This window comes from Poecile atricapillus, chromosome 1 (genome assembly GCF_030490865.1).
Source record: "Poecile atricapillus isolate bPoeAtr1 chromosome 1, bPoeAtr1.hap1, whole genome shotgun sequence".
Taxonomy (NCBI): Eukaryota; Metazoa; Chordata; class Aves; order Passeriformes; family Paridae; genus Poecile; species Poecile atricapillus.
This window is the reverse complement of record NC_081249.1, coordinates 157988389-158002031: the sequence shown is the minus strand read 5'-3', so window position 1 is coordinate 158002031 and position 13643 is coordinate 157988389. Positions and strand designations below refer to the sequence as shown.

Below are 13643 nucleotides of genomic sequence, written 5' to 3'. Positions count from 1 at the left end.
TTATGGAAAGATTGGCTTGCAGAAATAACATGTCTCTAGAATAGGTGTGATTCCAAGAAGCACAGCATTATGTAAAACCAAAAGGATACAGTTTTTTCATTTCCTTATCCTCAATTTTCTTTGTCTCTCTTTTTAGATTTTCTTTTTTCTCTTTTCTTGCCTTCTAAAAATACCAAAGTGCACCTCTTATCAGGGCAATATATATTTGGCATCACATATGCAGCACCTTTTGGACATATCCAGCATCCTGGCTGATCTATGTGCTGGGATGTGCAAATAGCAGTGGGTGTGGGTTTTGGTATTTCTGTGGTGGGAAGATTTTGCTATAGTGATAACAGAAATGTGTTTACAATATTTGTAATTGTTCTTCCAATCATTTTTATCCAGCTCAGAGTTGTTGCTGCATGCAAAGTTTCTGTCCAACTGTAATTTTCTCGGGCTGAAGATACAGAGAGAACCTTCTAGAAAATTGTCTTTCAATGAATTATCATCTTCTACTAAAGATTATTTAATGACTTCTTCAAAAGTGTCAGTACAGACTGGCATATGAAGATGGGGGTACAACATCAAGTTTGTATACCATGTTCAGATAGTTCACTCAAAGATGTGACACATTTTCCCACTACAAGCACCCTTGTTGCCTGAGAAGTGTGAGGATGCTTGAAGTGCTACACCAGAGATTGTATCTCTGATGTTTCTGAATGACCACTGGTTCTGGGGGAGCATATGCATCAATGTGGACTTTCTGCAATGGTAATTTGCAAGTTGTCTTTTTCTTCTGATTATATCCATCTAAAAATTTATATTAGTTTAGAAGTACTACAGAAACATTCATGAGAAGTTGCTGAACTTGTGGGAGGCCAGGAGGCCAGGATTTCAGACCGTGTGACAAAGATGAAATTTACCTTTTTCACATACTGCATAGGCTGATGATGGAATTGCCAGGTGTCAATTCATCAGCATGGAATGGTTGGCATCACTGTCATTGTGATTTGGAAAAATCGCTGTTTGCCCAGCACTAGTTACTGTAGGTGGAGTGGATGAGATCAGCTGCAAATCTAGCTGATGATCCTGTTCTTAAAGATACTCAAAACAGGATTTAGGCCCCAGTGCTGTAAAACAAAACAGCAGAGTAACAAAATACGAGCTGCAATTAGGACGTACACGCTTCACAGTATGCTTGCACTAACAGTACTCTGCAATTTTGATTATGCCAGCTCAGGCTGTAATAGAAGACAGACCACTGAACATTGTGAACACAAAAAAGGTGAACATAACCACAGAAAAAAACCACAGTAGAACCTGAAAAACCATGAGTAGTGCACAGACGGCAAAGAAAAAAAACAATCCAAACAACTGTTCTTGACAATAAAAGAAATGAAAGGTTCAAAACAGAATAATCAGGTAAACAGATTTTAAACAACTTCCCCCCCACCCCTGGCTTTTTTTTTTTTTTAACCTTTTTTTGTATAACTGAGTTATGAAATTCACTATCCTGGGGTATTTTTCAGGTCAGAAGTACAGACAAATTAAGACTAATATAAATTTATGGAGGGTAGGGTCTACTGTGGACCAGATTCAACTAAAACAGATTGCTGGATGCTGTGTAAGTTACCCTAATGCAAAATCACTGTGTAAGCCTTTTGTTTATATCCTTCCCTATCCTTCTACAACTGTTTATAAGCAAAGAGAAGATTACAGATAAGACTGGCTTGTGATTTGACTTGTAATAGCACCTTACATTTTTACATAACATAAAAATCAGTAAAACCAGAATAAGGTCAAAACATTACCTCCAAGATGGATCAGTCAATTTTCATTAGTTTGTCATTTCTAGGTGTCTTTTTGAAGGAAATATTAATTAAAGTTGAGAACTGTAAGTTACAGGACTGTTACAAAATTGTTGATTTTGGCAAAACACTGAGTTAAATGGAATATCACATTATTCAATTGCCAGTGCATGTAGACTTTTATTTTGATAATGATTAACATAACAAACAAGAAATTCTTCTCAGTTGGATTAGATAGCAAAGCATTTGATAGTCCAAGACTGAAGTGAATAGCCTTTATAACTGAATGTGTGTAATACTGGCATTTAAAAGGAACCAAGTAAATACTAAGTTTACTTCCAATAAACTCACAGCAACATCTAATATAGCAATACATGAAAACACTTTATAAAACAATGCATCAGCTTGACTAATATTACCAAATCCTGATTTTCTTACACTCTTGTGGTGGTTTTAAAGCACTAGCTAAAAATCACCAGAAAACGTACTCATTTCTTGCTGTGAGATACGGATTAGGAGAAGGGCAAAACAGGCTCAAAACTTAAAAGGAATAAAGAAAGTTTATTAACAGAACTACAAGAATAAGAAACAACAAAACCTGCAGAAACTCTTCCTCCCCACTACCCAACCTTTCCCTTGTCCAGCTGACAACAGAGAGACAAAACCTGGTGGCTAAAGCAGTCCCAACTATACAATAGTCTTTCCATCAGTCTTTGTAGAGAGAGGAGTTCTCTCTTGTCATTCCATAGAGAGTTCTCCACAAGAAAACAGTTTTCTCATGGCTTTTCATTCCCATGATGGCAGCTGCCTGGAAAAAAACTCTGCCATCATGCCCTCCTCCCATTTTCACACCACTCAGAGGTGTGTTCATGGGCCATGAACTCAACGGGTATTATTTTAAAGATGAGTTATTCAAAGGCAAAGGTTCTCTTCATCTGTCTCTGTGATCATCTCTGGGAACAGAGGTTTTATCTTTTTCTCCCTGGGGGCAAAGGGTCTTCATCAACTCTCACTTCTCTCTCTCTGTTCCAGCATCTCATGGGATCACAACTGCTCCACTATCTGCTCAGCTTCATCAATGGATACCTTTGCTCAGATCTAAACTTTGAAATACTTCATTCCCCCCAAATACTCTTTCATGAATTAAAGAAGTTTTTCAGAACATTATTGTCCATCTCCATGGCCTTATCAAAAGAATACTGCATCTCATTAAAGCATCTCCCCATTCTCCTTCCATCTGAGGCTTGATTCTTTCCTTTACTGACTTTGATGGTTTATGTTGTCTCTTTACATGTTGATCACCCTCACTTTCCTCTCTCTGAAAGGGATTAAATCTGCATGTCTCATCTGGGTAGTGAAAGGGTTAAAATCTGGCCCAAGCCACAGCAGGTATTCAGATTTCAGGTATCTCTCTCTCTCAGCCCCGGGGTCCCCCTGGGAAGAGCTTTGGCCACGCTACAGGAATGGGACCCGGAGGCTTCCTCCCCAGGCTGGACAGGCCCCAAGGGGTGGGCAGCTGCACCAGAGTTCTGTTACCTTTCAAGGCTGGAAACAAAGAGAGCCAGAAGCTCCCGGGCTTAGGTTTAAAAGGTGGTATTCACAAAGGTGATCCCACTTTTTCAGTGGTCAAAAATACTGTCAATTCTCAGAAATGGCCAGCTATTGGCCACGTCTCAGGCAGAGAAGGAACTCCCAGCAGCCTCTCTCAGAGCCATCACATCTGTGGGTGTTTTCCTAAATGCCAATCCATCACAACTCTTCATTCCCATCAGCAACAAAAAGCCACTTGGATTTTCTTGTATAGATAGATAACTGCATGGATGTCAGGAAAGATAGCACTGAATGAAAAAATAGGGTTCAAAGGGGTATGAAAACCCTTAGTAGCATTTGGATATTCACAGATATTTATTTACTGATGGGAATGGAACATCCACAGGCCAAACCCTGAGGTGGTGTCATGCAGGTAAGTAAAGAAGAGCCTGAGGAATAATACTGCCTAAGTGGCCAAGCAAAAGCTTTTGCATCTCAGAGGGCTATTTTGGAAACCCAGACAAAGCTTTGAGGTTTGCAATTGCATATTATTAAACCAAAAAGCAAAAAAAGTTCTCTAACACACAAAAATACATATAAATATTGCCAATAAAAAATAACATAGTTGACTCATCTCTACAGATGATAAGTACAAAACCAAAAAATATTACAATTCTAAAGCATATGTCAATGGCTGCCCTATAGAAGATGATTACTGTGTATAATAAAATGATTTTTTTTTTTTAACATATGTATGTTACTAAAAACTACCTAGAGTTTGAAATTTCCTACTGCACATATCAGAAAATACACATATACTTCCAGGACAAGCTTTCATATCTTTTCCTCTATCCTCCTTTTAGATCTCAATTCCTTAATGTGTTGGACTAAGAAACCTCTATAAAATGCACAAAATAATACTGGTGATACAGATGAAGTATCCCATTATGTCATATATGTGTACATATATTACATATATAATATACAAACAAAAATTTGCATTCCAAATCTGTTATTCAGTGCTTAAAGCTACATCAACATCAGTTTGCACCACTGGGTTTTTTTGTTCCTGAACTACCACTTTCAGCTTCTCTTCTCTTTCATCTGTCTTAATTCTCATGTTCTCAAGGGACGGAGTTCCTGTTAAGCTCAGCCCTGCATAAACTGTGAAGGACAAAAATAACTCTGTTAAGTCTTAAGTCCTGATATTTCTAAATTTGTGCAGGGTCTTTCCAAGATGTAGGATTTAACTGCTTAGTTAACTTAGTCCCAAACATGCCTAGTTCTGACTGACAATAACCAAAACCACAGACCGCAATCACCATCAATTCAGTAAAACTCAGAAGTCTATCTGATCAAAAAAAAAAAACTCCCCCTCTTTATTGCACATGCACCCAAAAAGAGCCTCCTCTCCCTGCAAAGCCAGAAAAATGCAGTGCTGTAAGGACAGCCTCTTACATGTACTATTTCCAAATAATTTCTTCTCTCATATGTGACTACAGCCTGAGAAATGACACGTTTTGAAAAGCCTGCATGGTAAAAATAACATCATGTTATGTTATGTTTCAACATATTTATTGTATTTATGTTGTATCCTAAAAAAGAACATATTTACTAATGTTTAAACTGTTGTTTTCTAGGAAAAGGAAAGAGGATGGAATGAAAAAAATTACTCTCTTAAATAAAACAAAAAGTCTAAACATGCTCTGTACCTCTTCCAAGGGAGGAAATGTGTAAGAGTGCATGAACAGAAGAAAAAGGCATTAAACTGTAATCACAGTGTTCTGAAAGGGAGCAGCTCAGAGAAGTTTCTATCTCAAAAATTCTGATTTTGTAGGAGAAGAAGATTTTGAGGTGCTGGTTTATAAACAATTAAAAATACCACAAAACATTATTTTCATAGATGCTGAGACCATGTACAGCCATCATCCCAATGTGGCTAACAGTCCTGTTGCCACTTGTTGGAGTGATAACTGAAAACATTACCATCTTTCCACTTTATAACTCTTTGCAGTTTCTGCCCTGCAAGAAGCAAAGAATTGCAGAGGATTGACAAGGCTGTTTCCTTGTGTACTGGCCGAAGTTTCTGTGAGGATATCTTCCCTGAGACACACTTCTTACTCCCTGTGGTCTGTTAGTTTCAATTTCACTTAGAGAATCATTTAGCGGTGAAATGAAGCTCCCGGCACACCAAAGGTCTTGGAGGTCTTCCTTGGAGCACCAGATGTGCTTCTCTAAAGGCAATGAGCAACTGGAACCTAATACAGAGAGTGCACTCAGCTGCTACACTAAAAGCATATGCTCCTGCTGAGCCAGTGCTCTTGGTCAATCCACACCCCAAGCTGTGCTTGAATCCTTCGGCACCGACGTCGCACACAGGAAATCAATGCATCGAAGACAAAAGACACACAAAAGGGTCAAGGCCTCATGATGGACACTGGGCCAGTGTCAGATCTGCTGTGTACTTCAAACAGGCTGCCCCCTGAGAGCAGCTGAATAAGGACACTGGCTGTTCACTTTGAGCTGCTGATGGAAACAGGTGACTGCATCACAGCACGTCAGGGCCAAGTCCTCCTGGTGGACATCCTATGGTCAGATGAAGTCCGAATTCCAATGCAACCAACTGCAGTCCTTGAGAACTGTGCTTATGGTACATTTCCTCCATAAAGAGATGAGCTGTGGAAGCAAAAAGAGATGTTTGCTTCTGAAGGTCTACAGCAAGAGCTTTGTTCTTCTTAGACTTTCTGGGCTTCATCTGGATCCACAGTACATAAAATTACCTAGTTGGGGTATTTTCATCCAAATACTAGATGCAGCTACTTCTTCGGTTTCTCAAGGATGTTCAGGAATTTCCCTCGAGTCATTTCTCTAGCTGAAATCATAAGAGAGGAAAATGAAATCAATATTTTTTAAAAAGCCAAGAAACTCTAACAATTGTATAATTTGTATAATTGTATAACATATTCTAACCATCAATAAGAAATTAATTTAGATTTGTGCTGTACCAAAACTAAGAATTATTTTATTTATCTATTAAAGTGGAAAATAAATAAAACTGCACTTCAGCTTGAATTCCTGACATGCTACAAATGCAGGCAGGGTCTGGAATCTTCTAAACTCAGCAATAATTCCTACAGGCTGTCTCATTACATACAATCTATGCTTTCTATTCCTACTGCATTATGCTCTTGCAGCACCTCCTTTTCTCTGTACTATCCATCTCTGAATGGTGAAATCCAAATCTGCATCACTCTATCTTGGCACAATTGTTCCTGTATGTTATAATCTGTCAGAGATTATGGAACTCTCTCTGTTTCAGGATTATTGGTCCCTGGATGATGTGGTCTTCAACAGAAATTAGGCAGCATTTTCTCTCTCTCAGCAGTGTCAATCCCTGGATGCTGTAATATAATGGGGTTTATATTCTTCAATGCAGTTCATCTATGGATAGGGTAATAAAGTAAAGTTTATAGAGCTTTGGTCTTCTCTTTCTCTCTGCGTTGTCAGTCCTTCAACGTTTAATACAGCAAGGCAAGGCATATATGTCTCTCTCTCACTCAGTACCATCAATCTCTGGTAGCTGTACTGCAGCAGGGTTTACACAGCCACTTTTCTGCATGAGACATTTCTGACTTGAGAACTCATAAGCTCACAAGCTGACAGCGCAGCCCTCATACTACTCTTGTCTTGCAATAACAATACAATGCATCAAAGACAACACCATTAGCAATTGAGGCCTGGAGAAAGACAATTTTCCCACTGGTGCCCCTCCATTTCTTTTCAATGAAGGTGCAAGCTTTGTGCTGGACTGGAAGGCATCAAAACGTGGAGGGTTTTATTATTTTATGTTGAAAGCATGCATGTTTCCCACACCTAGCCTCAAAGATAGTCTAGAAGGAGATAGGAATAAATTTTCTGTTTTATCCATTCAATTCCTGACTTCTCTACTGAGACAAACATCAGAAATTAAAATTAGCATAAAAACTGGAGGTGAGTTTGTTGATGTTGGGTTTTCTTTTGACATTATTGATTATCTGTCAGAACAGAGCTAAAATGTAATAAAAATGTTCAGCTTACAAATTCAGTGTGCACTCATAAAGATATTTTGTTATTTGTTTACATAAAAGTTACAATTTGTGTCTTAAAGCCTCTTCTTTGAATTATTACAATCTAATTTGTTTACACAAAATTTTATAATGTGGTAGTTTCGTCAGCAAAATCCCTGTAAAACAATTAATTGTATGTAAGAGTATATAACCTGTCTGTTACATACTGATACTTGTAGGCTGCAAAGTCCACTGTCCTGAATGGAACATGCTTCAGACTGGCTGCAGGTTCAAGCAGATCACTGCACACTATTTACTTGCCTCATGCCTCCAGCTGTGAGTTATATCTCCTGGGATTCTGCTTCTGAGTCACAGCATGAGCTACCACAAAAGTACTCATTTGTACCTCTACCTCCCCAGCCCCAAGATAACCTGTATGTTTTAAGTGCTGCTGAAGTGACACAGGGATAGGAGGTGCTGCAGAAGAACAGAGTGGATTGGTATTTTGTCAGGAACTAAGTTTTTATGCACAAAGAACATGATTAAATAAAACTGAAAGATTTTTAAAATTTCAGCTTGGAAGAGAGTCTTAGTACTTAGTTCTTTGACACCTCCCTGCCTTGCTCCAACAATAGTGTATGGTTTTAAAACACTCTTAACAGGAAAAGCACATAAGCTAAACTGTAGCTGATAAAGTGGAAAGTTTTCCAGAGTGCAAGTCCCATACAGGAGATATACGAATGCCTGACAATTCTGTTCCCCCAAAGAGGGCTGCACCCTATAAATCAGGCAGAGCATAGACTCCTTCTGTGCGCTGAGCGAAATTACTGTGGGTTGGAGGTTGCTCCAAGAGCACGTGCCTGCCTGTTCACTTGTCATCGGAGATGTTAACATTTCTGATTAATTCACAGACCTCTCATTTTATTCTTCATTCCTTTATCCTTGCTATCCTGTTCTGCTGCAGCTTAAAGATTCTTACCGACCTGCTACAATAATCACCACCCGCTTCCCCCCCCAACCTGGTGAAATTGTTTAGTGATGCCAACCGCGCTTTTAATTTGCAAGACATCAGACACAGAGGTAATTTATACCAACATCTGTTCATTTCTGACTTCTGAAACAAACTCGCACATGCTGCTACAAAATCCCATTAGGAGCAGGAGACAGCCTTCTGCTATTCTGTATTCCTTGTCTCCTCACAGACTCAGGCTTGCAGCAGGGCTTTATTTTTAAAGATATGATGCCAAAGTGAGAAAGAAAAAGGACCTTTTATCTTTGTATATGTATAAAAATGGCCAGGAAGTAACATCATCATTTGACAGAAAAAACACAGCCAAACTAAGGGCAAGTTTCCACAAGCATTAACAGTCTTCCTTGCTTCAGCTGCTTCCCTTATCTGCCCAAGAACCACAGTTCAATGTATTCCTGGTAAACACAGGCCAAATTTTTATTACATGGTACTGCGTTCAAACATCTTGGCTATTCCTTCACCTTTGTTTCTTTTTCATCTGTGCTGGAGTATGATTTGATGGATTTTGCACAGTAAAAGGCTCTAATATTAAACTGACTTCTCTGCTCAGTATTGCTTCTGAGAAATGAATTCTTAATAATAGGAATATAATTTCCATTGGGGTCTTATGGAGCTTGCTGGAGTGAGGGAAGAGCTTGTGAATGAAGAAACCATCACCCACATTCCAAATACGATTGCAGGCTAAGAGGGATGGTAAAACCAGCTTTAAGCAACTACCCAAGGGACCAGCAGAAGCCATTTGAATAGTAGATAGAGGTGGATTTTTTAATTAAAAGGTTGGACAAAACTATATTGAAAACTTCAGGGATTTTTTCTTTACAATAGTAGTTTAAACCATGGACTTCAAGGGAAGAGAGGGTTTGAGCACAGGTTTCATTGTACCAGCAGACACACACTACAGAGGCTTCACAGCACAAAACAGAAGCATGAATCTGCATGACAAGTCACGATTTACAGCCTTGCCTACCCTGTGCATCTACTACAATAGAAAAATCAACAATGGATACCTTTGCAATAGGTTGGATACAAATTAACCTCACCTACTAAGGAGAAGGAAGACACTGAACTCCGCAGGAAAAAAAAAGCTTTAAGTTGATATCAGCACTAGTTGCTCTGGAAGTAGTGCTTAAATAAACTCCTTCAGATAAATTTACTGAAAACGGTATCAGGCTATTATAATTAACAGAGAACGCTGTACTGTAGGAATTAAGTTTGCTCCCTGGAAAGATCTGCCAAGCAGATCTCAAGAACAGGTACTGGGTAGGAAAGGCTGGGGCTGAAAGGAGGAGGAGGAGACATTTCTACTTGATAGGGGAGCAGAATAAGGTTTAATATAATCTCCTCTTTAGAACTTCAATCTCTCAATCCCACATTTAGCCTTGTTGCCTCAGGCTCCGTTTTTACTACAATTGTCCCCAAGCTGCCTCTCCACAGTAAATTTTGTAGTTGCTGGTTGAAAAGATTCAGTAGTACAGATTGATTTCCTACAAGTGAGGAGATGAGGGATTACCAAAAGCAGTCCTGGTTAACAAGATTGGGTGCAGAATCTCCTGCTAGAGCAGCCCACTCTGCCAGTGCTTTGCATCCTTTCACTATGACATATGGGTTTCATTACACAAAGATTTTCCTGATTTTAACTTGGAGGCGATTACATTGGAAACTCAGAGCTATCTTTACATCTGTAGCAATTTAAAGGTTAAGTAACTTTTAATCAAATGACAAAGACTCATAATGTTTTTTCCTCGATTGAAAATGAAAACTGCTGCTCCGGATATTCCTTCCACTGACAATTTAATTAGAAAAAAACCACTGCACTGGAGATTGGGGTCCAGCCTGATTGCTCCCCGTAAAAAGCCTTCTCACACATATGACAGCACAGGACATACTGTGTCATAAGGTCTGGATAGCCAGGAAATAATGGAAGGATTTACTGCTTTAAAATCAGCAAGGAAAACAGTGATTTATACTTACATAAGCAACTTTCATCCAGGAGAATCCCTAAGCAACACACATACATGCACACATTTTAAACATAACATACTCTTAAATATATCCAGAACACTCTTGGGGATAAAGTCTATGTAAAAGATCTACGTGACAAACTGTATTTATCACACATTCATTATGAACATTATACCTTCACTGATTACTACTTCTGGGCTTATCTAAAAATCTCAAAACAAAGCTTGCATGTATCTTCAAATTATAGATACTGTAATACAAAGTCACTTGTTAAAGAAGCACTTCTTAGCTTCTCTCCCAGATGTACAACTTATGGAACAAATTTTACTGTGATCCTTCTCTGACCTGAAAATATAGCCTTGCTGAATCTAAAGGTCTTGCTACTAATAAAACCCAGAAATACAATTAATTTCAGCTCTGAAATGTCTTGCAGTGTCACATTTTGAATGCTATATTCTTGCCTACAAACGGGCTATTTTAGGCACTGTTATACTTTGTTAGCTTATCAGTTATTCCTCCCATTCAGTTGCATTTATGGTAACCAAAGAACTTGTTTTGCAGCATGGAAGGATTCCTTTAAAGTAGTAATCGTGCACTTTCAAAATACTGCTGTGCCCTTGGACTACATAGAAAACAAAACTAGAAATGTTTAGTTCTGAAGCACTGTCAACGCAAATTACCATTTTATGGCAAAGAATACGAATTGCAGAAAGACAGCAGAACAATTCTCTCTGGTTTTTAACCTTCTTTCACAAGAGTCTATTGCATCAGAAATGATTTCTTATGTGCTGATATAAAATGTTAGGATAAGAAGACACAAGGATTCTTTTTCTTAGTTGTCAGGGCATAAAAAAGGCCTAGAGGAATCTGCCTGTGAGCAACTGTGGGAGTTTTGCTTGACTGAACTTGAGAAAGCCAATTGCAAAGTCACACCTTTTAGCTGGGCTCAACTAATATTGCATGTGGAAGGAAAATAAAAAAAATAAGTCAGGGGATGAGGGTTGAAGGAAAAAATGTAATTTAAAATCAGCAAAAATATTTAAGGTTGACTTTACTACTGAACAGCCCTCAAAGAAAAAAGAGGTATATGACAGACAAGACCAAGAGAATATTATTACCCAGACAACATAATCAGAACTTCTGTCAGAGAGATAGAAGCTGGTCCCTGCAGATCTATCGCAAATCAGACCCCCAAAACCTTTTCACCACCTGGCACCAGTTCACACCTCTTTCTTCACAGAAAGAGCTTCAATTACTCTGCTATCTGTTGTCTGCTTCCTAATACAAGTGTCAAATGAGCTGCTAGTTGAAGACTGTTGACCTTTGAGAAATACTTACCAGTGAATGCTACCCCAAGCCCAATTTTAGAGAGAGTTGAACTGCCATCTCAGGAGAGCAGTGGTTAGTGAAAACAAGGTCAGTCACCTACCCTGAAGGCACAACTGGCATATACAGACACTCCAAGCTATGGTTCAGGAACTGTTACACTGACACTGAAGACCACGGCAATCACCTAACTCTCCTGAAACACATTCCTCAGGTAAGACAGCAGAATCAGCGTAAACCTCCAGGTGGAATAAGTTTGCATTACCATGGCATCTCTCAGTAATCGGTATCAAAGCACTTGCAAAGTTTATCAAGTCTTACAATATTCTTGAAACATACAGTGATTTAATTCCCACCTTACAGATGGGGTCACAGCCTCAGTACAGACTGTTGTGCTTTCACCCCAGCCAGCAACCAAGCCCCATGCAACCATTTATTCATTCTCATCAGCAGAATCAGGGAGAGGATCAGAAGGGTAAAAGCTGGGAAATTTGTGGGTTAGGATAAAGACAGTTTAACAGAGAAAGCAAAGCAAAACAAGGATTTGATTCACTGCTTCCCATGGCAGGCAGGTGTTCAGCCAACTCCAGGAGAGCAGGGCCCCATCATAATGGTGATTTGGGAATACAAACACCACCACTCTGAACATCTCTTCCCTCCGTTTTCCCCCCACTTTATATACTGAGTACAATGTCATGTGATCTGGAATATCCCTTTCGTCAGTTTAGATCTCCTGTCCCAGCTGTGTCTCCTCCCAACCTGCATGTACCTCAAGCCTCTCTGGCAGCGTGGCAGTGCACAAGGCAGAGAAGGCCTGGGGTTTGCTCACCAATAACAAAACCATCTCTCTATTTTCAACCTGTGCTCAGCACAAGTCCAGAACACAGCCCCATACCAGCCACTGTGAAGAAAAGTAACTCTACCCCAGCCAAAACCAGCACAAGATTTATGCGAAAGGATTCAGCAACTGTGCTACAATTCAGGCTCTGAAAGATCAGCTGTCAAGTCTTGCTGCAGCATTTTTAAATAATAACATGCCCTTGGTACAAAACATCAGCGTCCTTCCCTTGGTGAATGAGACAGCAGAATGTGCCCTTAATGTCAGCTGTGCTTCACAGTCTGGCATGACTTGTTTTGAAATGCCGAAGAAGGTGAGAGCTTGCACAAAGCCAGGCTGTGAATTGGAGCAGGTAAGCACATGGACTGCTCCTCCCAGTGTGCTATGACAACAGTCCTCTCTGACAGAGAAGTGGTAAATAGCTAAGACTGATAAAGTTTTAAATCACTGAAGCAGTTTAGTGAGTGTTAGCTAGGGCCTTAAGAATTGTAATCAAATACCTAATGCTTTCCTGAATTATGAAATCCTCACGTGACCTCTTTCCACCTTGTTTTTCTCCACATACGGTACTCATGTTTTATCTTATACCTGATAAGAGATCTGAGAGATCATTCAGAATTATCCAGTGATAACAGATCTGCTGCAGATAAATAAATCCTCAAAAATGTTATTGTTGCTATCAATAAATACTAAAATTATATCTGGTCTAAGAAAAATTAGATTCCTTCCCTGCAGAATAATTTACCTTGTTCTCCTAACCAGATTTACCTACCTTGCAAGGAGGTTACCATTCTGTTTGCATTCAGTAGCAAAGTGTGATGTTCACAGAGCTTCAAATGCTGAAACTACAAATGGTATTCATTCACATACAGATGGGCAAAGCCAGTCAATGAAAACGCTCTAAGCAAGGGGCAAAGACAACCCTGCCAATGACCAAGGAGCTACTAAACTTATGTTCCAGGTCACAGATATGGGCATGTGCAGGTGTTTTATCCTGAGTGACCCTGATATTACAGTAAACTCTTACAGTACCTCCCAATTCTAGGAGCCTGTAGCCAGTATCTTATAGGGCAAAGATCTAATCCCTTTGACCCACAAAGCAGGGAAAGAGTTACATCTTC

At 39.4% G+C, this 13643-nt stretch overlaps 1 protein-coding gene across 4 annotated transcripts in view; it reads right to left on the bottom strand.

Annotated features, from left to right (window-relative positions):
• Positions 1-4270: 4270 nt before the first annotated feature.
• The window catches only part of LIN52 (lin-52 DREAM MuvB core complex component), a 40982-nt gene continuing 31609 nt past the window's right edge, over positions 4271-13643 (bottom strand). For 3 of the 4 annotated variants that reach the window (XR_009278597.1, XM_058848275.1, XM_058848285.1), the window contains one exon: positions 4271-6192. Coding sequence is in view for 2 of the 4 variants with exons in the window: in XM_058848285.1 (XP_058704268.1) it covers positions 6137-6192 (56 nt within the window). In the remaining 2 variants the exon portion in view is untranslated. The remainder of the gene's footprint in view (positions 6193-13643) is intronic. The other variant, XM_058848295.1, reaches the window with a different exon arrangement.